At 38.9% G+C, this 24,784-nt stretch overlaps 1 protein-coding gene across 7 annotated transcripts in view; it reads left to right on the plus strand.

Annotated features, from left to right (window-relative positions):
* Hs6st2 (heparan sulfate 6-O-sulfotransferase 2) overlaps positions 1-24,784 on the plus strand; it is a 287,562-nt gene that overhangs the window by 184,957 nt on the left and 77,821 nt on the right. For 5 of the 7 annotated variants that reach the window (XM_040285651.2, XM_040285658.2, XM_040285669.2 and 2 more), the window contains exon 3: positions 24,482-24,514. The exons of the other annotated variants lie outside the window; for them this stretch is intronic. In XM_040285651.2, the coding sequence (XP_040141585.2) occupies positions 24,482-24,514 (33 nt within the window). The remainder of the gene's footprint in view (positions 1-24,481; positions 24,515-24,784) is intronic. 7 annotated transcript variants of the gene reach the window in all.

Below are 24,784 nucleotides of genomic sequence, written 5' to 3' on the forward strand. Positions count from 1 at the left end.
TGAGTGTTTTCCCAGAATTGACCTGAGGGATTTACAGAAATGAGTCAGAGAAACAATTGGTTGATTCTATTAGAAAGTTTGTCAAACTAGTATTTAGGTTGAATTTATTACAGCAGATGGGCTTCCGGGCAGGGACTGGTGCCATAGTTCCAGACCATCTCTCCCTACCATGTTGTTAAAGGGAGAGGAGCTGGAGATAAAGGTTTTAAAAATGGAAGCAAAAAAAGTTGTGTGTGTGTGTGTGTGTGTGTGTGTGTGTGTGTGTGTGTGTGTGTTTGCTACCACCCAATTCCTAAATGTTGTCTCACTCCAGTTAACCCGAACCCTATCCACTAAGTTCTCATACATCAATGCATATCTCTTGAGAGCAAAGTTTTTGTTCAGCAAGTGTTAAGATATGTCAAGGCTAAATGATTTACCAAGAAGAGACTCTTAGGCCCATACATGGCTATAGAAATTAGCTTTGCCACCACTTTTTACTGTGTTCCTTATGTTAGTGTTCCCTGAGCCCAGGAAGAGGCTTTTGCTTGGCTCCCCACAGAGTCTAGCTGTTTGGCTTTTGTCAAGTGGAGTCTTGTAACCTGGTACCTCCCATATGACATATGGGTCTCAGAACTTCCATGTGTAAAATTAGAGTTAAGTGAGAAGAGCTCCATGATACCTTGCAGCTTAGATCTTTATTTTGTGAATTTTGATTTGCCTTTTGATACAAAATGAAATTACTTTTCTGGCATGGCCCACATGTCTCATTCCTACCAATATTCTTATCAACCCAACTCTGTTCTATCTCCTTTGTTCCCTACCAGTGTGGACATATGAGTCCTTTTGTTTCATTCATAAAGCATCCATCTGCATTGAGTCTTTGTTGTTGTTGTTGTTGTTTTTATTCAAGAGGGGCAAGGAGGAGTCTTATATTTTGCTAAGATACTCAGACCCATCACCTGATACCACCCTTCCATCTTAGATTTGTCTGTTTATTCAATCATTTATGTGTTCATCTTTATCAATTCTCTCATTCAGCAAGATTAAGGGTATGCTTTCCTTGTGCTTAGTATAGTGCTGGGCAATGTATATGTAAAAGAAAATTCAATATAACCAGTTGTATAAGATGAGAGGTGATTTGTGATGAACGCTGCACTACTATATACCAGCCTTGATGGAGGAGCCTATGACTTGCAGCATGTCATTAGGAATATAGTCAGCTATCCTGTATTTAGAAGTATTACAAATTATAATTAATAGGGTAAATAAAATTTTTAGAGATTACTTAAAGTATATTAAACCTTAGCCTGGCACAGTAGGGTACACCTGTAATTTCACCTACCCAGGAAGCTGAGGCAGGAGGATTACAAGTTTGAAGCCAGTCTGGCAACTTAGGAAGACATTGTATCAAAATAATTTAAATTTTAAAAAGGACTGAAAATCCCCAGTATCCCCCACCCCACACAAAGGATATTAAACCTTAAAATGAGAAAAAAAAGTGAAGCTATATGTGTTTGTTCTCATTTCCATGATGGAGCATTCATAATGGATTTCACTCAGGAGACTTTGAGTATCATACCTAGTATTAACAGAGTTGTTTTTATATGTTTGGAATGATTAGAACAAACTTCAAGTCAAACACAGTGATATTCTTTTCTAATTCCCAGTTTACAGAAAGGAAAACTGAGGTTATGTGTAGCCTTTAATTACCATATTCTGGTTGCTGAGCTCTCCAACTCCAACAGTTCCTTTTCTGTGGTATTGCCATGCCCAAACTCTATTATATCCCAGCTCTGTTTGGACTTCTATATCAAGCATAATCTGGAGGAAGCCTTGGGATCAGGCTTCCTCTTTATACTCTGCTGATTGGTGCAAAGAACTCTCTTCACATACTTTTATTCGAGATTGCTTGCCTGCTCAGGTCTTTACAAAAATACCTAACCCCACAGGTAAGATTAACTGCCTGAATCCCTTGTTACAGCCTACTTTTTGCCACTTGGTATCTTTTATGCTTTTTTTCCATGGAACTTCTGGCGAATTTACACAACAGCAGTCTTGACACCTGCTTTGACCTTCCAGACCTTTGACCTCTTGCCCAAGAGGCTCTGTGACACATGTCTTTCCTCTGGACTCCATATCTTGGCCTGTCTTACTTCTGCTGCCTTGATACCATCCCCTTCAGTGTGACAGTGACAATTCTGGTCACGTACAAAGCCTCCTTTCCTGAGGAGCTGGAATACCAAATGACAGCTGTGTATGAGGAGTGGTTCACTTGACAACTGATTCAGGACATTGACAAGATCTCATTATTTTTTTTCTTTTATGTTTACATCTTTCCAGTATGTTTGAAAAATCAAGAAAACAATACAATTTGGTCCCCCAAATTGAAATGATAATGAAATTGCCTTCTTATTTATTTAGTTTTTGTTATTATCATCTTTCCTTAGGCCTCTTCTCACACACACCACCAAACACATCCCTACACCCCTCCTTTCCCCACCAACTTTCTCTTTGGAAAAGACATGCCCTGCTGTGGCTGTGCTGATTGCTGCTCACACACTGTATCATTCCAGGTTTTTTTTTTTATCTCTGTTCTTTTTGATCTCATTCCTAGATGATATAACTAATGACTGATGATATGGACTTGGTTATAAGGGACAACGTGGAACATGCTGTATAGAAATTGGGCTTTGGTGGTTGTAGCTGATTTTGCTCCTGCTTCTCTGCATTTCAGGAAGCCTTTTGCCTTTGTTTGTAAAGAGAGAACCTGTGCAACTATAGTGATTGACACTAGTTCAGTCGAGTGCCATTCAGTCCCATGGAAGAACATTGAGTGCCTACTATATCCAAGGCATCTAGAAAAAAGAGGAGATTCACCCTTACCTTGGGAGCCCTTGTGGGGAAAAGACATGTCTTGAGATAGAAGGTGGACCGTATAGGTTCACAAGTGGGAGTGACTTTGCCCTTGACTAGTTTTTACCACATCTGACCACCTTATTTCACCTCCAGTTTTTAAATTCTGTCTTCATTTGAATTGAATGATGTACTATTTGATGTGATTTTTTTCTCTGCTTTTGTTCCTTTGTTGCTAGGTCTTCCCTCCTTCTCCCTCCAAGTAGGATTTCTTTGAGGCTTGATCCTTACTCTTTGTGTTCTCTCTCTCTCTCTCTCTCTCTCTCTCTCTCTCTCTCTCTCTCTCTCTCTCTCTCTCTCTCTCTCTCTCTCTCCCCCTCCCTCCCTCCCACCCTCCCTTTGTTTCAAGATATTACTGACTTATTCTTGCTATGAGAGCAGTGTCAATGCCTACAATCAAGACCTGTCTCTAAAGTTCTAGTTCAAAGACTTCATGGACATTCCTATAAGTATATAGTCCTAATCATCTAGTCCGACAAGTTGAAAATCAGCTTATGATCATGCCTTCCCTTTTGGCTAATGAAGTGCCATTTTTGCAAGATTAAAGCCTTCATTATCATTGTGAACTATTCCATCTCTGTCTTTTCTCTGCCATCTGCAAATCTAAGTTGGCAAATTTTCTTGCTTTTGCTGAGGATTGAGAAATTTTAGAGATGTCAGTAACTTGAGGTTATATAGTATGGAGTTTTCATTATCTCACAGAGGTAGAAGGTTAGTAAATAATAAGGCTGAGACTAGAACTTATGTCTAAAGATCTCTAGGCAATTGTTTTCTGACATAGTACTACCCTAAAGCATAGTTAAGTTTATAAACTCTAGAAACACATGACTGGTTCAAGTTTCCACTCAGCTTTAACCTTGGACAAATAGCTTAATTGTGATTTGCCTCATCTCTAAAACAGAGATAACAATATCCTGTTTTAAGATATGTTAGATTAAGTGAGAAAACACCATAAATCACTTAGTACTTAGTCTATCACATCACCTCAGTTCCAGATGCTGACACTCTTCCAGATGTTTCCATGTTCACTTTTAAATCTTATCTAGTCTTTCTAATATAGACTTTCTAAGGTCTTGTCCTGTTCTGAATCCTATTGTCCTAACCATTTAAGTAATTCAAATTAGAGTTTCAACAGCTTTTGAAAAAGAGAATTTCTGCAAATGTTATTACCTCATATAAGATCAAAGAAAGATAAAATAGAGAATTCATCTGTAAATACTTTGAAGTAATTTCCAAAATTCTCATTTGTTATTAACTTCAAGAGGCAAAGAAAGGAGACCCTGAATTAGTTTATACATATACCATATCAGAAAGAGTGGCTGATTGGTTTACTTGTGGGGTTGGAGGTTATAGGAGCACGTTGGCTGTATTGTCTAATAATCTGTTCTTATTCTCCCTTGACAATATATCTTGGTCATGTGTCAATGAGAAGTTTCACCCTTATGAGCTCTAGTAGATGAACACTAAGAGATTGGAAAATGCATGAGGATAAGAGATTTCTGGAAATATAGGAATGTCTAAAGGAATGTAAATAGCCATGGAGCCACTGAGAAAGAGGCTGGGGAAGTTGACCACTTTCTGAGGGTAGTGAGGGCAGAGAAAAGGCAGAGGTAGAAGATTGCCTAAGAAGCCATGGGTCAAATTTTTCTGCTGATTACTTAGACTAAAAGGCTTCAAACCTTATAAACTGCTTTATAGAACAAATCAGTATCACTTAAAATTACCTCTAGGGATAGCCCTTCTATATCCAGTACCTTATTCTGGCAGAGCTAAAAGAACTTTAGGGATGTGTTTTTATTTAATAGGAAGAAACTGAGACCCATGAAGAAGAGCAAATTGTTCAGAGTGTTCCCAGTGGTTTGATCCAGAATGGCATAATGAGCATTATTTAGCCAATTTTGTTTGTGGAGAGGACACAGAAGGATCATTTGTACTCTCTTACCCATATCTAAAGAAAATAAGGCATACGTGTACTTATGACAGAAAACAAAAAGCTTGATTTCTCTCTTTTAGAGGGTGGCTAAACTGGAGTTAGACCTTTTTCATTTTGATAAAGGCAACCTTGATTCATGATGCGTGAGCCTGAGTCTTTGAAACTGAAAAGAAATGTTTTGTTCATTGAACATGCAAACAAATTACTTTTCAAGGGCTGAAATTTAAACTGACATTAAGCTCCAAGAACATCTATACTTAAATATACATAAAGGCCAAAAAACTCTATGTAACCTTAAAATATTGAAATTAAAAGCGAAGTCCCTCCTATGCAAATAATTTATTTCATTGTGACACTACTCTTTAGTTTTACCATCATTTGTCTGTATTAGCTGTGCTGGCTTCACTGGTATTTCCAGGGAAGCCCTGAAATATGACCTTAGATTGGAAATAAGCAGTCAGAGCAGTTCCCAAAGGTGAGCTGATGCTATAGAATCAGAGATTGCACTGGTTTCTAACAATGCTTGCCTCTTTGCTAGGAAGAATAATAATGAAATTCTATCTGTAATAATATGTTTCTCTCAGGATGTGACTAAGGGGTCAAAACACAGTGGGAGGAACATAGTCAAGAAAGTACAGAAACCTGGGTCCTAAGTCTTTCACACTGAGTGATCCCCTTCTCCTCTCTGGTTTCCATCTATAAAGTGAGAGGCAGGGACCTAATGATCAAGTTGGAAGAAAAGAGGGAGACTCACTCCCCATGACACACATACATGCATGCACTAATTTTTCTTTTGACAAAGCTCAATCTGGTTATGTGGTATAAGCCCTGGACTAGGGATCAGGGTATCTGGATTCTCATTCTAGCAGTTTCTGGAACTCTATATGCATTCTAAGTTAAAACTTTTTCCCTTTGTTTCCCCATCTGCAAAGTAGGGGAAAGAGAGGGAAAGAGAGTAGGGTTCTTATTGGTTCCCCACCAAGATTATGTGTACACACACACATATAATCCATCCCTAATTAAGTAGACTTCCCTTGGAGCAGAGTTCTGCAGGTCTGTGTTTTGCAGTCACTTCCCAGGTGATTCTGATGTGTGCTTCTTGCTTGGCACCCTTACTAACCATTCTCCATGGACCTTCTCATTTCTGCCATTCTGGGAGATGAATGAGCAATGATGGGGACACTCTGTCAGTCCAGGGATTAATTCAACAGTGTTTTCAGCTCTCACCTTCCCAGCAGAGTCTTTTCAAGGGATGGGAGGTGTGCTGAGGGCAGGAGAGCAGAACACACAAAGGCACACTCTAGGGTTGCCACATGGCAAGTTGCCAAGACACTACTCTTAATTTCCTAGTTGTTGCCGATGTGGTCTTTTCTTGAACTGTACAGGTTCAAGATTAAATTGATCGATTCCTGGCTTTTCAGGAATCAATGGGTTAGATTACTTGCTGCTTGTCAAGATGTAGTGAAGAAGTTGGTGCCAGGTTGAATTTTTTCCTGAGAAAAATCAGGGCTGACTTGATTCAGAGATGAATGTGGTGGAGGGAGGGCAACCTATTGCCTAATTTTCTAGGGTCCTTTAGCAAAAATAAAGTATTACAGACCAAACATGTGCTTGCAGAGTGGACACAGGAAGCACTGGGTATGACTTCATCTGGAATTTATAGGGTATGCCGGTAGCATGGTGTTGAGCTCAAGAAATGGTACCTATCAGTGCTATTTTTGTGACAGCCTAGTATAAGGGAAGAGAAGCTATCTGAAGAAAACCTAGATGTAACCCCAACTGTTTTTCTTTTTGCTTGTGGTTTTTTTTTTTTTTTTTGAGTGTGTGGGGGGTACTGGGAATTGAACCCAGGGAGCTTTACCACTGAGCCACATGCCCAGCCCTTTTTTATTTTTCAGTTTTAAGACAGGGTCTTGCTAACTTGCTTAGGGCCTTGTAAGTTGCTGAGACAGGCCTCAAACTTGCCATCTTCCTGCCTCAGCCTCCCAAGTTGCTGGGATTACAGGCATGTACCCTGGCATCCTCAGTTGTCTCTGACTTACAAGTTCATAATCCTTCCCTTCTGTGAGTTTTTTTGGTCTCTAAAATGAGGAGCTATGACTTCGTTGGTTATTTTCAAACTTGTTCCTTCAGTGTTCAGAGGAGGTACTCTGAATACTACCTTGGGCCCTCTAGATCCACACAATACTTCAGGGCTTGGCAAAACTCCCATTTATATCATGAGCTGCTTCAGAGATTCTCAAGCTCTTCAGTCTCAGGATTCCTTTACACTCTAAAAGATTATTGAGGATTCCAAAGAGCTTTCCTTTATGTGGGATGTGACTATTGATATGGACCATATATGAATTTAAAACTGAGAAGCTTCCAAAAATGTGTTAATTCGTTTAAATTAACAGTAGTACACCTATTACAATTATCACAAATAACATATAAACCAATTCTATTTATGTGAAAAATAACCAATTTTCAAAGCAAAAAAAAATTGGTGAATGGCACTGTTTGATATTTTTCAAGCCTATTTGTTATGGTTCTGTAGATGATACATGAGTTTTCCTATTAGTTTCTACGCTTGATCAGTTGCAATGTTTGGGTTGAATATATGAAGCAAAATCAGCCTCATACAGATGTATATTTGGGAAAGGAATGACTTCAGGAACCCTTGAATAGTCTTGGAGACCACCACTCTTTTTGTGCCAAACTTTGAGAACTGCTGCCTCCTGCAGGTGGGGAAATTAATTGCATCTCTACTTTCACCCCTTTCCCTTGACCTCCCCCACCCCCTCTTCAATTAGATCACCTCATTTTTTTATGTTGGAAGATTTCATTTTTAAAATGAATTCTGTCTCTAAAAGTGTTTGGAATCAGTCAATGTAAATCTTTCTCTCCTGCTCCCTATTTTCCCAATACTGGGGAGTGGACCTAGGGGCACCTTACCACTGAGCCACTTCCCCAGCCCCTTTTATTTTTTATTTTGAGACAGGGCTTCACTAAGTTGCTGAAGCTGACCTAGAACTTGCAAACCTCCTGCCTTGGCCTCCAGTTACTGGGATTGCAGACATTCAGTACTGAGCCCAGCACATTGTAAAGATTTAGATAATCTTATGTTATTGAAGATCCACCCCAAAATTTGGGACTGATCAAGATTGTTGAAATATCATCCCTGAGTCTTTTCTATAAAGATGTAAACTTTTACACTTTGAGGAGGGGTCTTTGGGATTGTGCCTTAGTTTTCCTGGACAGTGAGTGGCATGTGTGTCATCATTGACAGTGACAGTTTCACTGCACAAAATGGCATTGAGTGGCTTGAAAGATTTAATGCTTCCCCAGAATAAAGCTGACCTACCCAGGGAGTGATATAGGCTGGAGGAGGAGTAGATTCAATATTTGTGGAGCTGTCTGATCACTGAAGGAGAGAGACAGGCCATAAGGGCAAGTTTCAGTGATATACTTATGTGTCCTCATCTTTAAAGCTAGGCATTCATCATTATTATTTATTTTCTAGATTTATGTCACACCATTATTCCAAGTGACAGAAGCCAGTGTTGAATACCATGTACTTCTTCTAATTTCTTGTGTAATAGAGATGGCTGTACTGTTCTTTCCCTATTGCCAGAGTCATCATTGATTTTCTGTCATTTCTTTCACAAAATCACCTCTTGGATTTGGCTTGGCTTGGCTTTTATAGCCGAGAATATTCTCTTCTCAGTCCCCTACTGAGCCTGGTACTGTGAATCCCATTGATGTAAGTCAGGGAACAGTTCAACAAGCACTCCATGGGACCTGTTGACTTTCTCCTTTGGTCTGTGAGCATGCCCAGAAGCATCTGATAGAGCATTTACTTTGTTTTCCCTGCTGGCCTAAGTAATAATAAAGAGGCCCCACCAAATGCTCAAATTATGGTCCATCATTTGGGCTAATTGGGTATCTCTAATTTAATGGAACTCCTCTCTGGGAGTTAAAAATAAAGCTGAATCTCAGGAGAAACTGGAACCCTTGTACATTGCTGGTGGGAATGTAAAACGGTGTGACTGCTATGGAAAACAGTTTGGCAGTTTCTCAAAAATCTAAACATAGTATTACCATATGATCCAGCAATGCTTCTCTTAGGCATATACCTAGGATAAATGAAAACATGTCCATACAAAATCTTTTTCTTGAATCTTTACAGCAGCATTAATCTTGATAGTGAAAAAAATGGAAACCATGTAAACACTCATCAGTGAATGAATAGGTAAACAAAATGAAGTGGCCCTATTCAATGGGATACTTTTCAATCATAAACAGGATCGAAGATCTGATACATGCTACAACATGGGTGGACATCAAAAATTTTATGCTGAGTGAAAGAAGCCAGACAAAAAGGCCATATATTATATAACTCCACTTAGTAAAGTAATCCAGAATAGGCACATCCAGAGACAGAAACCAGATTTGCCAGGTGCCAAGGGGAGTGGGAAGAGGGAGTGACTGTTCAAAGGGTACAAGGTTTTCTTTTGGGATGATGAAAATGTGTTGGAACTAGCTACAGGTAGTGGTTGTACAACATGCGACTGTACCAAATTCCACTGAATTATACCCTTACAATGGTTCATTTTGTGTTACATGAATTTTACTTCAATTGAAAAATGCAAAGCAAATGAACAAAATCCACCTGAATCCTTGGCTACTGCCCTCTCTTGGCCTACCTTCTCTCACAAATGTTTGTAGAATGAAGAACCAAGTTCTGAGCCGTAAACTCCTTCAGAGTCAAGAATAGACTTACTATAACCTGCAGGTAGGCCGGTAGGCCCTTTAAGTATTTATATCCCATGGAGCTACTATATAAGGTGCATGATTTTACATTCAGCTTTTCTTACTGTGAGCTCATGGAAGGCAAGGAATGTGTCTTGCTCACTTTTCAATTCCAATTCCCTAAGCACAATTCCTGACATATAGAAGACACTCGACAGAATGTTTGTTGAATGAATTAATTAATGGGTTTATTGTACCTCTTTATTCATCTTTATGTCCCATTCACAGAGCTGGTAAGAGTTGTTCTATAGCAGGTACTCAGGACAGACCTGTGGACTTGACTACTGAGTGAGAATGAGATTGTTTAGATGTGTTTTATTTAAAAAAATTTATATCTATCTAATGAAACATTATTTGGGCCATGAAAAAGAATGAAGGGCTGATAATATGCATAACACAGATGGACTTTGAAAACTTCATGCTAAGTGGGAAAAAACAGACATAAAAGACTACCAAAAAGATTTTTGAGGTTCATTCATGTTGTAGCATGTATCACAGCTTCAAACCAGTTTATGGCCGAACAATATTCCATTAAATGGCTATGCCACATTTGTTTATTCATTCATCTCACTATAGGAACTTGGGTTGTTTCAATTTTTGTTCATCCATGTGTTTGAAATATCCAGAATAGGAAAATCCATAAGGACTGAAAATAGGTTCATGGCTATCAGGGACTGGAAGGACCAAGGATATGGCAGTGAAAGCTAAAATATACAAGATCGATCTCTTTCTTTTTCTTTCTTTCTTTCTTTCTTTCTTTCTTTCTTTCTTTCTTTCTTTCTTTCTTTCTTTCTTTCTTTCTTTCTTTCTCATTATACTGTGAACTTTAATAGATCTGTGTTGTCAGCCTAATTTGTAAAGATCAATAGCTCCTGGTACACTGCAGCCTAGGTGTCCCTATTTTTTAAAATTATTATTTGTTCTTTTTAGTTATATATGACAGTGGAATGTATTTTGACAAATTATACACACATGGAGTATAACTTATACTATTTAGGATCCCACTCCTGTGGTTATATGTGATGTGGAGTTAATCTGGTCATGCATTCATATACGGACATAGGAAAGTCCTGTCCAATTCATTCCTCTGTCCCTCCTATTCTTCTCTCCCCTCACTTCTCTTCATTTTCCTTTGTCTAATCCAATGGATTCCTATTATTCCCCTCCCCAACCTCCCCTGTTTTGGGTTAGAATCCACAAATCAAAGAGAACATTCAGCCTTTGTTTTGGGGGGGATTTGCTTATTTCACTTAGCATGGTATTCTCCAGTTCCATCCATTTACCAGTAAATGCCATTGTTTTATTCTTCTTTAAGGCTGAATAATATTCCATTGTGTGTATATACCACATTTTCTTTATCCATTCATTCATTGTATGGACACCTAGGTTGTCTCCATAGCTTGGCTGTTGTGAGTTGAGTTGCTATAAACATGGATGTGGTTGAGTCACTGTAATATGCTGTTTTTTTTAATCTTAAAGTAGCCTTTTACTAAATAAAAGTCAATGCAAAAATGCATGATGAGCAAACTATCAACATTTTATATAAAGCCATGTCCATGGACAGGGCTGAGATATGTGGAGGTGAGTGAGGCTGGGGCATTCAAGTGTAGGGTGACAGTGAGTCTGTATTTTAATAGATACACATATCAGGTTCCATGTAGATTTGTTGGCATTTATTTTGATTTTTTAAAAATATGATGCTGAAATATCATTTACCTTGATGACTGAGTTTTTAAAATTCATTCTAATTTGTTATATATGAGAGCAAAATGCATTAAATTCATATTACACATATAGAGCACAATTTTTCATCTCTGGTTGTACACAATGTAGAGTCACACCATTCGTGTCCTCATACATAAACCTAGAGTAATGATGTCCATCTCATTCCACTTCCTTTTCTATCCCCATGCCCCCTCCCTTCCCCTTCCTCTGCTTTGCCCTATCTAGAGTTCGTCTATTCCTCCCACACTCTCTCCATCCCCATTATGAATCAGCATCCTTATATAACAGAGAACATTAGGCATTTGGTTTGGGGGGATTGGCTTACTTTGCTTAGTATTATATTCTCCAATTCCATTTATTTACCTGCAAATGCCATGATTTTATTCTCTTTTAGTGCTGAGTAATATCTTATGCTGTTTTTAAGTCCTTTGGGTATAGATTAAGGAGTAGGATAACTGGGTCAAATGGTAGTCACTACAAGTTTTCTAAGGAATCTCCATACTGCTTTCTAGAATGGTTGCAGCAATTTGCAGTGCCACCAATAATGTATGAGAGTATCTTTCTCCCCAAATACTCACCAACATTTATTGTTACTTGTATTCTTTATAATTGCCATTCTGACTAGAGTGAGATGGAAAATCCCAGTGTAGTTTTAATTTGCATTTCTCTAATGGCTAGAAATGTTGAACATTTTTTCATATTTTTTGACTTTTGTATTTCTTCTTTTGTGAAGTATTTGTTCAGTACCTTTGCCCATTTATTGATTGGGTTATTTATTTTTCTGGTGTTAAGTTTTTTTGAGTTCTTTATATATCCTGGAAATTAATGCCTTATCTAAGGTACTGGTGGTAAAGATTTTCTCCCATTCTGTAGGCTCTCTGTTCATGTTCTTGATTATTTCCTTTGCTGTGAAGAAGGTTTTCAATTGGATACCATCTCATTTATTGATTCTTGATTTCATTTCTATGCTTTAGGAGTCATAGTGAGGAAGTCAGTTCCTAAGCTCACATGTTGGAGAGTTGGGTCCACTTTTTCTTCTAGTAGGTGTAGGATCTCTGGTCTAATGCCTAGGTATTTGATCCACTTAGAGTTGAGTTTTGTTCAAGGTGAGATATAGAGGTTTATTTTCATTTTGCTGCTTATGAATGTGTTCCCAGAACCATTTGTTGAAAAGGCTATCCTTTCTCCAATGTATGTTTATGGCACCTTTGTCTAGGATGAGATAATTGTATTTATGTGGGTGTGTCTCTGTGTCTTATATTCTGTTCCATTGGTTTTCATGTCTGTTTTGGTGCCAATACCATGCTGTTTTTGTTACTATAGCTCTATACAGGGTTTCTTTGAGAGGTGGTTAAAATGTTCTGAAATTGACTGGTGATGTTGGTGCTATCTGTAAACACACTAAAATCCACTAAATTGTACACTGTAAATAGGTGAATTGTGTAGTATATGAATTTTTTTTAAAAAAATTTAGTTGTCAATGTACTTTTATTTTATTTATTTATGTGGTGCTGAGGATCAGACCCAGTGCCTCACACATGTTAGGCAAGCACTCTACCACTGAGCCACAACCCCAGCCCTAGTATGTGAATTTTATCTTAATAAAGCTGTTAGAAGTTTAGATAAATGTCAGAAGAAAAAAGAATACAATTTGAATCAAAGAGAGATGTGCCCAGGTTTTGGGAAAGACTTCCATCCAAAATGTAAAACAACTGGTCTGGGTATATTCCAATGATTTATCTGGAGAAAGGTCCCTTTCAATTGGGCTTCCCTTATAGGAGCAACTCCTATGAGTTTCCAGATCATTACCCACCGGACGAGGGGCTGGTGGCAGAGTAGCTTAAAGCCAGAATGTGAAGGGCAATTGCCAGCTGTTGGGTAGTTAGAGACTGATTGGAATATATGTGAGTGGGAAACCAGTATTCGATTTACCCAAACCCAGCTGCCTGGTGATTTCTGCCTTGACTGTGATCCACAGAGCACACTCAGTTTGATGAGGAGGAGTGACAAGCAGTCTACTGATGTGCCACTTGTGCAATTAGCAATTCAGCAAGTCCAGCTTCAAATAAGCACTTCCAAAATCTCCTCCTATTCCTGGAGACAGTCCCCACTATTTCAGTGCCTTTCAGCTTTCCTGAAAGAGTAGACACTGATCTGCTGCTACAGGGCTACCACAAGACAGCTGAGGTGGAACTCTCTGAAGGCACATGTGTGGAGACCCTGCACTGAGTAATGCCCAATACAGTGTCAGCTGTTATCTCCTGCCCTGAGCAGGAAGCCTGAATGCCATGGTCAGTGCTTCCTTATTTCCTGGATAGGAAGTCTCAGCAGCCTGAGGTGGCATAGCAGTTTCTGTGGAGGGTTACATAGCTCTCTACAGTAATGAAGGAAATGATAGGCTATTCTGATGGTTCCATGTTGCCTTTGAGTCCGGAGGCCAAGGGCAGTCCAAATGTGTTCTTGAAAAGCCAAGCACCAGACAGCAGCCAAGGCTTTGTCCAGATGCCAGCCAAGGCTTTATTGAATCTGAACTTGAAATTTAGTCTTAATCCCATTATCACAACAATTACAAAGTATGAACATATTAAAACTAATTTGTAACTTGGAGGGACTGCCTTTCTATTTGGAAGATGGCCACACATTGCCAGTGTGAAAAGGGCATAGCCCTTGGAGTCAAACCCACCTGCAAGCCTCATTCTCTGTGTATTGGCTGTGTGAATTTGGGCAAGGTGGCTTCATCTCTCTGAGGCTCAGTTTCCTTGTCTGTAAATGGAGATAAGAAAGAATATCTTACAGGATTATTGTTCTACTTAAGTGACAAATGCTGCTGGATCCCAACTGGCTTTTTTATTCCCATCCCTCTAGTGCAGATTGCTACATGAGGTCTAGGAGGTGGGGATGGCCCTGTTCTGAACTGTATGGCCCTGTACAGGCTCCCTTTTCTCCCAGGACCTACAAATACAGAGTTTGGGATTGATGGCACCTTTCAGTTTTGATAGTCTTTGAACTAAGTCAAGGTCAATTGTGAATGGTCTGGCTGGTTACATGAGAAAATGGACTTAGTCATTTGACAATCACAGCTCTTTCCTAAAGCAACAGTTTCTCTCTTACCACTGTAATTACATGGTCTTTCTGGAATAAAGTATATACTCTTCTTTCCAATTTCTTTCTTTGGCTTTTTTTTTTTTTTTTGCCTGAACTTTCTGGGTTCTGTCTATATATAATTTAATGGCATTTTATTATGGATAAAAAACACAGATTTAATAGAAAAAAGCAACCCCACCTCCACTGCTCCAGAAAAAGAGACCAGATCTGCCTGTCAACCTACTTTTTTTCTGCAAGCCCCTGGCCCACCCACTGGCACCTGATTTACGCCCTAGGGGAACAGCCTGGCTATGGGGAAGATTTACACCAGGTTTTCATCTTCAAATGAGCTACTATCTCTGTTCCTTCTGTATTCAAGTGCTTGGCACTCATAGCCTGCAAGTTTATCTTGGAATTTAAAATGAAAAATAGTTTCATGAGAAGCTCAAAGAGGCGTACAAGAAAGTGCTTGAGAGCTTGCTGCAGCCTTGTACAGACAGTAAGTGGGGTGCAATCCCCAGCTCTTGGTGGAAGTGTCCCGTGTCCAGAGATGATGATTTGCACATCATTCCCACTTGGAGGCATGACAAGGAGTGCAATGTGCAAGGTGTAACTGGAGCCAGGGAATATTGAATATTCCTAAGCTACTGCCTTCACTGTTTATCTGCGTAACCTTGAGCAAGTTAACTCTGACGCTTGTCTGACGTCCCTGTAAAATAAAAATGATGCCTCCCTCAAAGGGCTGCAGTGAAGGTCAAATGAACTACTGAGTGGCCAACAGCTTGGGTGCTGACATCCTACAACTCTAAATTGGAATGCAGACCCTACCAAAGATTCTACTTTTCTCTTTGAGCCTCAGTTTTCTCATCTACACAATGAGTGTAGACTTGTGTGCTGAATGAAATGATTCTTGTAAAGTCTATGCAGCCTAGCACATAATAAGCACCAATTAAATGTTAGTTAATGATTTGATTGTTATTGTTTGTCCTTCAGGTACAATTACTGACAATTCTAGAAATGATAGCCTGTGTATTCCAGATGCTTTGGCAAATTTGCCCTGTATTTTGTATTCTTGGGGCAAAAACACTGGGAATCGGGGGCCCTGGTTTTGAAATTGCAGCTAAGACATGAAACTAAGAATCCAGCAATGAAAACATATCACTTTCTTCATGAAAAAAGTCTTTGCTTAACAATAGTGCTATATCTTCACATAGAAAGGTGTCCAAAGCCCACAGAACTATTGAGCTGGGCATGATTTTTCAAAAACAGTGCATCCATCAATAGCAACAGGGTGATTCAACTAGGAACATAACACCTGTCAAATAGAAAGTACTGTTTAGCCAGGGGTCTCAAGCACAGTCCTAGACATATGGATTTGTCACATAGATAGAGACTAGTAAGGTACATGCAGGCAAGAATGGCAGTGGCTTAATGTTATTACCACACATTTTTTAGAATAAAATCGATAATCCAGAGGTTTCATTTACTTGACCCCATACATTTAGATCTTTGGAAACATCTGGGAAATGTAGGATATTTCTCATTTTTTTTCATCAGAATTGCTGGGCACATTGAATCTAACAGATTTCTATTGATTACCTGAATTTTGCCCTCTGTTAGGTATTTTTGAAGGTCATAGAGATGTTACAGTTTTGTTGAGAAAAATGAGACAGGTTTAAAGCAACCAAAGAGAAGTACAGGAGCTGGGATTTAAACATGGTTGTCAAGCTTGGTACTCTGTGCATGCCACAATAGCACATTGCTTCTTACTAGGCACACTGTTCACTCTTCATTTTGGACTGCCTTGAAGGAGCAAATCCAGTAGTTTGTTCAGTGATTTTGGAACAAATTCAGTACTTACCATGCTTTGACTTCAATAGAGACTAAACTTTTTGCTGAAAGCTGGTGATATATGTCCAGAATGGACCATTCCATGTGTCGGCACTGTCTGATCCTGGTAGTGACTTGACTGAAAATTTCTTGAAATTATCTCAATCTTTATTTGAGTGCTAGTTAAATCATTACTTATTGGGGACTTTTCCATTCCCTGTGTTTTAAACACGTTAAAATATGAATGAAGCAGTTAAATCTCATGTTGGCAGCTTGCCATCCTTTGACTACATCAGCTCAAAAGATCTGGGATTCAATAAAGTAGCAACCCCTTATGAAGCAGACTATAAAGGGTACAGTAGAACCTTCCAGCTGATTTGAACCAGTGCTGAGATAGCATTCATCATGGATCGTCCAGACCCCAAAATCTGAAGCATGGAAATAAAATGCAATAGGGGCTGGGGATGTGGCTCAAGCGGTAGCGCGCTCGCCTGGCATGCGTGTGGCCCGGGTTTGATCCTCAGCACCACATACAAACAAAGATGTTGTGTCTGCCGAGAACTAAAAAATAAAATAAATAAATAAATAAAAAATCCTCTCTCTCTCTCTCTCAAAAAATAAAAGAAAGAAAGAAAATGGGATGAAATAAAACCACCAGCACATATTTATAGTGATATTATAAGTGAAACATTTTTCAGACCTTCTGTAACAGAAAGCAAGCCCTGTTACATTCAGAAAATTTCCAAGGGATTGATTCTTTCCTTGCTACAAAGAAAAAGTGTATATGTGACCAAACTGAAGGAATGTACTACTGGAACCTATCATACAAATACAGATGTTTTGCATTGAGGGAGCTCCAAGGCATATCTGAAAATAGCTGTCAACTTTCAGTTGATGGAGTCAGCCTGTCTCTGCACCTTATTTTATATCTCAAATAGGAGCCTTGCATCATGAGTGGCAAAGCATCTCAGGGGGCAAGAAAAATCAGGCTTTATTTTATGGCCCTCCCTTTTGTTTTGCTTTGTTTATTCCATAGGGGGGGAAATACCCTTTTGCTGCTTTCTGAAAGACTGAATTGTCAAACAGGTGCTGTAAAAATGCTTTCAGAAGGAATATATCCTACCATAGCCAAAGACAAGGTATAGACAAACCCATTTCCCATGAAACACAAGAATCCCAGTCTCCAGATTCTTAATTAGATCAGCACTAGAGGGCACTCTTATGATGCCAAAATGGGAGATTTTTACTAAAATCTGGTGGGCAGGGTGGGAGTGAGGGGAAGAAGAGCAGGGTGATTTGTAAAGACTAGAGACAACAAACAGCACAGAGAAGACATCTGCAACTGAGAATTCACTGCTCACCAACAGATAAGGAAACACTATTTTTAAAGGCCATTCAGCAGTCAGCCTCATCATGTCCACTTTGTTTCCAAAATTTGTTTGATGCTTTGGCAATGCAAGGCCCAGGTAATAGGCATTATTTCTCAAATGGAAAAAAATGATTATTAACATGTAATGTAGTAAAAAAGCAAACTTTGGCCAAAAATACAAAATTTGAGAGAGAAGCATAGGAAGATGTGTTTACAAGTTAACAGCTACTGGAAAAGAAGAGCTTAAAACATTTGTGATTTTTTTATGGTTGTTTTCCCAGTCTTTTGCAACACTTGCTTCTGAAGGGTTCTGATCCTGTGTCTTGGAGAGAAGGTGCCTGCTTGCACGCTGTCTTTATGCATGCTCTGGTAGACACAAGATTGGTGGTATGCTATCAAGGAAAAGGACCAATAGACTTGGGTCCTGTCTCAACACTGCCACTGAGATGCTCTATGATCTGCAGCGTGTCCCTGCCCCATGGGTTCTCAAGATTTGGAAGGGTTACATACCTCTAATGGTCTATAAAAAACATCTCTTGACCCTCAGAGTTTATGATTGATGGCTGCAGAAAGAACGTTCCATGAGTTTTTTATATTTATTTTTTAGTTGTAATTGGACACAATATCTTTATTGTATTTATTTATTTATTTTATGTGGTGCTGAGGATTGAATCCAGGGCCTTGCATGTGCTAGACGAGCTGTCTACCACTGAGCCACAATCCCAGCCCCTCCATGAGTTTTTTTTTAATGGCAACCACTTGAGTTCTGAATCAAACAAGGTATAGCAGGCATCTTGGGATAAAAGGTGACTTCATGTTATCAAAAGAAATGGCAGTGAAAGGACTTGCCAGCTCAAAGGGGCTGGTCTGCTGATATTAATCATTTATTTAGCTTTATGGCCTAGTCTCCTCAAATTGTCCTGGTAAGCTCAAGTGAGGTGGCTCCTAATATATATTGTGTACTAAGCACTAGCCAGAATCTCAATCATGTCCAGACACAGTTGCCTGGGGGAGCTAGTGGGATGTGTGGGAGACCTGATGGCAAGATTGGGTCACTGACGACAAATTTGCCTACTCTGACTTTGCCCCTACTGTCTCAGAGAAATACAGGAGTGTTTCCGTGTAGGTCTCAGATTGTAAGAACCCAGGATTATAAACTGTCCTGTTTAACTGTCACAGGACTGTAGATTGAACCAATTTAAGGTCATTTCTCTAGTCTAGAAGGCTCTATAATCTTCAGATGCTCTTACCCAAAGGCAAGAATCAGATTGAAATCCTTGTCAGCTGCAAAGGAGTAAAAAGGCAAAATGGGTCTGGAAACCAAGTTTAATATCTTGGGGGAAGGGGGACACGTGAAAGGAGCAGTTAAACAAACTTAGAGGACTTCACAGTTGTGCCAAGTTCTGGGCCTCAGGGTATTAAAACAAATACTCAAAGAATAAAAGTTAGAAAGAATGTTCTGGATTTTAATATTTTCAGGCCAAACATGAGAAACTCCCTGTCACAATATATGCATAATTTCTAGTGGACTTGGCACGGAACAAGGAAGAAGGCAGAGTGATCAAACAGTAGAACACAGGTGTCGGGGCATATCCATTCTATCAATAAATATGGTTGCTTTCAATGTGGCCTTTCACATGCAGGTGCTTTTAAGCACTGGCTTTGGCAGGCTTGTTGTGTTCCCAGGACAGCAAGATGGTTCCATGACAACGGCTTTGAAGCTATGTTCCTGACCTGCCACAGATTCATCATCATTTTGATTTATTCTCTTACTTGACATATTCATCCTTAGTAAAAATAATCATTTCAATTATTCAAAATAATTTCAGGCTGACTCTGATCCTTGTACTCTGCTACTGGGTCAACATGCATGATCTCATGTAATCTTCACAAGTATCTTGAAAGCCACATGAAGTTCTATACTTGAAGTCATTAGCCTACCTATGCAAATTGTTTACAGTGGTTTCTGCTTTACTAGAATGGCTTCTTTTCTTATTGGACAGTGCCCATGTCAAATCTTTTGTTAATACATTGAATATCAACATTGGTGCAGGAGCACAGTACTTGTCCCCATTTTGCAGGTGAGGAAATCAAGCTGATATATTAAGGCACTTTTGCAGTGTCATGTAATTAGTAAATTAAAGGGACTAAAAACCAATCTGTGTGACTCCTGGGCATATTTCATTACCCTATACTGCCTCTCAGGCCTGTGTAGAAGCAAAAGGCTAAGGATGAGTATTTTTCACATTTGGCAAGTGAAATAGACAAGTAGCGTGTTTTTCCTAGGGCCTTAACAGATATTCAGGCCCTTTATCTGGCACCTCTATTTGCTTCCACCAGTTTGAACAGAGTCCTTTGCCTGAGACTTTGGAGATTATTACTCATTTAGAGAGACCAAATTAGCAAGCAGAATGTAAGGGTTTTTTTTTTTCACTAACATATACTGTACTTGACCTTCAGAGATCAGATGAAGAATATGGTGTAAGATTTTTAAAAGGTATGGTGGGTTACTGGGCAGCGATATTCTAGGTCAGACCAGGATGAAGGTGGAAGGACATCCTGTGAAGGGAGAAGGTAGGAAATCAAAGGCACAACTCTGGTGTGGAAGCTGGAAAGAGAGTGAAAAAACCAGTCCAATGTCAGAAAGTAGAGAGGTTGAATGAACCATTTGCTTGGCAGTTCTGGAAAAATGGTAGGCAGTTGCTTCCCACAGAGTGTATTATGTGCTACAGATTTGCAATCAGACCAAAACAGTGTTGATGTGGGATTTGAAACCATCCTTCACAAAATCAGATCATCCATCTAGCTTTTATCTGGGAGTGTGTGGACTATGGAGGTCTCTGTTGATGGGTGGCCATTACCAATATCCCCGGCTCTTGGCAGATGAGAATCTACATGAGCAGAAAGAGAAATGGGTGTGTGTATGGGGAAGAGAAGAATCAATTTTTCATCAATTAGGTTTTCATTGTTTTTCTCAATTAACTTTCTTTGTATAAATTTTCCATCATAAAGAACCAACCACTCTATACTTCAAATAAACAAAGCTGTTTCCCTGGACAGTATGATGTTCGGCCACATTTCAATTTGGCCATTATTGTTTTAGCCATGTTCTCATTTACTTATAAACTAGAATGCTGGGTTCTGGCTCTCTGAGCTACTAGTGGCAGGTTGTACTATGAAAACAACTAGAGATTAGTGCACTTTTAACTAACTTAGTCCTAAGATGGAAAGTAAAGCTATTAGATAAATAAAAACTATTGGAAGTGGGGAATTTTTTTAAAAAATATGTTTTAGTTGTTGATAGACCTTTATTTTATTTATTTATTTGTATGTGGTGCTGAGAATCGAACCCAGTGCCCCATACATGCCAGGCAAGCACTCTACCACTGAGCCACAACTCCAGCCTGGAAGTGGGGGATTTTTATAAACCAACCTGTTGACTTCCTTCATCTCCTGCAGCTCTCTGAGAAGGTGGGAAAGAGATTTGGTCCAAGATCAAATGAGTCAATGGTAAACAGAATTAAAACCAGGGATCCTGATTCTCAAGCAAGGACTACTGGATTTTTACATCATCCTGTTTTTCCTAGGTCTTAATTTGGTCCTTAATATCTAAGTGGATTTTCTTCGGTTTCTGAAGCCCCAAGCATCAGCCCTAAGAATGTCATAATATGAAGGTGTCATAATATGAAGTTCCTGGCTAGCATGAATATCCATCTAGAGTTTGCAGACTCCCAGGTTGCTCCCAAATTCCTGTTATTCCAGTGTTCCCTTCACTTTTTATCTTTTCTTTTCTCTGATATTTGAAATTTTTAGGCACATGCTTCCATTTGAGAAACTGATCACATCATCTTGAACCTGGCCCAGAAAAATATTACTATCGTTTCTCCTCTAGCCAGCATCTAGGTCATGGGCAGGTTAACCAGGGTTACTTTTTGTCCACCTACTGCTATTGCTTTCCCAGAATGCAGCTTGTTGAGGGCTGAGGAATCCAATCTCAGTGTGTCACCCGGGCCAGCTCCTAGAGAACACAACTGCAGTCAGTGAGAAAAACTCTGTTAGGATGTAGGATTACAGTATTATGAAACTGCCTTTGAGAGACTTTCTCTTTTCAAAGGATTTCAAGGTACAAGCATGAGAGGTCTATGGGCAGGAAATGGCTCAACTGAAGAGAAACCTGATTGACATCCTTTTGAGAGGGCTTTCCACAGGGGAGAAATCATGAATTTATAATATCTTTTCAATTAGGAAGAAAAGTCTTTTTAATACAAATGTTAAATCTGAGACTATTGGGTATGTTCTGCACACATAAATAAAGGCATAAATAAAATGAAGAGAAACTCTTTACTAGAGTTAATAATATATGGTCTGTTTCAGTGGAACTCTTTTTCCAAGCAGATGGCCTAAAAACATTCCCCAAGATTGCTAGCATTGTAGAGGCAGGAACTTTTGTCTGTTTTCTTCATGGTGTATCCTCAATACCTCAAACAAGGTCCACATGATAATATTTTTGAATGACACATCACAATTAAAGGGTCTTTCTGGAAGAATTAGAAAATAATTTAAGAACCTCCCCACACAATGGAATATTACTCAGCAATAAAAGAGAATAAAATCATGGCATTTGCAGGTAAATGGATAGCATTGGAGAAAATAATACTAAGTGAAGTTAGCCAATACCCAAAAAGCAAATGCCAACTGTTTTCTATGGTAAAAGGTGACTGACCCATAGTGGGGTAAGGAGGGGGAGCATGGGAGGAATAGATGAACACTACATAGGGCAGAGGGGTGGGAGGGGAAGGGAGGGGGCAAGGGGTTAGCAAGAATGGTGGAATGTGATGATCATCATTATCCAAAGTACATGTATGAAGATATGAATTGGTGTGAACATACTTTATATACAGAGATATAAAAATTGCGCTCTATATGTGTTATAAGAATTGTAATGCATTCCACTGTCATGTATTTTAAAAAATAAAATCAATTAAATATTAAAATAAAAAATAAATGGCATTAATAAATGATAAAAGGAGAACCTTCCCAGAGAGTGTATGTGTATATATGTAGTAGGGCCTTAACAATTAATTTATTTTTTTCTAATCACTATGCCTCTCCTTTTTTTCCCCAACCTTTTCGCCATGGCCTTTGGTAAACTTTCAATGACCATCCACCCCTTCAATTGATGCACCTGTAATATCTTCATGGATCATCATTGAATACTCCACATCTGATCATCTTAACTCCCAGGTAAGGCAATGTGCTTCCAAAAGTTTTCTCTGTGAAATCACTGAGCACACTTTAATATGTGGTTGAGAAGTTAATATAGAAATTAAAAAATAATTATAATCTCAAGAGGCAGTAGTTTCTTGATTAAAGTTAACTTTGACCCAGGCCTGATACAAATCAATTATGTATATATTTACATTATTTGAAGATTTCCATTAGTACAATAAAATGAAAATTATGGTTTTAGAAACTGCTGCATATTTGACTTTGGAATTTTCCACTATAAAGAATCAACATATAGCTTTGTTTTATTTTGAAAAGTGTTTTCTTGTTGTTAGTTTTCTTTTTTAATCCAAGTTGTATTTTTTTAATTCATAAGGCCGTGTGTGGTGCAAGGGCTCCTAGCTTCTCTTTGCTTTGTGGGGACTCTAATTTATGGGGTAGGTCAGTACACTCTAGATTAATTCTTTCTTGCAGCCAGATTAGAAGATAACACATTGGGCCTTGAATGGTAAGTCAGCTCATGGGGATGTCTTGTTTAAAAACAGATCTGATGTCAGGACTCACCAGGTATATCGCTTTGTTTTTTCTCCTAAGACTTGCTCCCCCAGCTGTCTTAACAACTGAGAAGCAGAAGAGGCAGCTTAACCAAACCAGGACTGACGATAAGTCAGATGTCACCTTTCAAATGACAGCACAAGGGCTCTGCTGCTAGCTATACTATTAAAAGTCTCTCTTAACTCACCTCTAAAGCCTCTAGACATACTTGATGTGAAGAAACATTTCTCCCAAGAAAATTCACAGGCCATATAACCTGCTTTGGGCACAGAAGTGTTACTATACTGTAATGTCCCTTGTTCTGTTGTAATGAAATGTCAAGCTACCTGAGCTCGTTTGGATCCTCGAGTTAGCAACTAACCTCTGTACAACTTCACAGTTCTTGATAATATCAAAAATTCCCACAGTTGAATTGGTGTTCTGTGTTTATTAAGACATACATTACAAGAAGACCTAAGCAAGTTTTGTGAATTAGAGAAACATTGTTTACTTTGATGAATGTCTTGTGTTTGGGTGGAAGAGACTAGAGAGATGATTTATATATCACTTTGTATGTGCATTGAATTTTCATCTTTTATGGAGCATCAGCAAAGTCTAATCATTCTTTTTCTTTTATTTGTGTTTCATATTTTCTTGGTGATGTGAAAAATCCATGCATATTTTCCCTTGGTCTTTTCAATCAAGTGTTTCCATTTTGGTGATGCCACGGGGTTGGACTTGGTTCACCTTTTGGTTTATTGCTTTTTGTTTTTTGCTTCTATTGCCATTCTTCTTTGTGAAAGGAAATGGAATTAGCATGAGTGAGTAGTAGATCCATTATTCCCAGGCCACAGGCCTCCAGAGAGCTGGCTCTCAGTGCTGCCCTGCCCTTTGCAGCCCAGTGATTCAGGCTGTCCCCATTATTTGAGAGGAGCTATTGGGGAACAAAGTGGGCAAGCCATCCATGAGCTATTTCCTTACAGTTTGGGAAGCTGGAAGAATATGCTATCCAAGTAAAGCGGATTTTTTTTATTATTTTAACTCTTCTCTTGCCAAGCTCTTGCTAGCGACTGGTTTTACTGTTCCTTTAACAGGTGGAGGATTTTTCAGATTCTAGACGCAGCAAGGTAAGTAACAATGCATTTTTAGTTTCACTGAGCTCAAGAAAGATAGAATAATTGATTCTGCTATTGTCTGTCAGTTTAATTTTTTTTAATTTTTTTTTGTTTGTTTGAAAAGATTCTTGCCAGGTTTCTTTTTGCATTTAAAACAGCAGTTTCAGGTCTGAAGGCTTACCTAGTTCAGAAGTAAAATGAATGTCCAGGACCACCACCCCAGACTGTTGGGCAGTAGGTCATTAGTTTCTTTCTGTCTTTTTGCTGAAATTGGCTAAGTAG

The sequence above is a fragment of the Ictidomys tridecemlineatus genome, chromosome X (assembly GCF_052094955.1).
Source record: "Ictidomys tridecemlineatus isolate mIctTri1 chromosome X, mIctTri1.hap1, whole genome shotgun sequence".
In the NCBI taxonomy this organism is placed as follows: Eukaryota; Metazoa; Chordata; class Mammalia; order Rodentia; family Sciuridae; genus Ictidomys; species Ictidomys tridecemlineatus.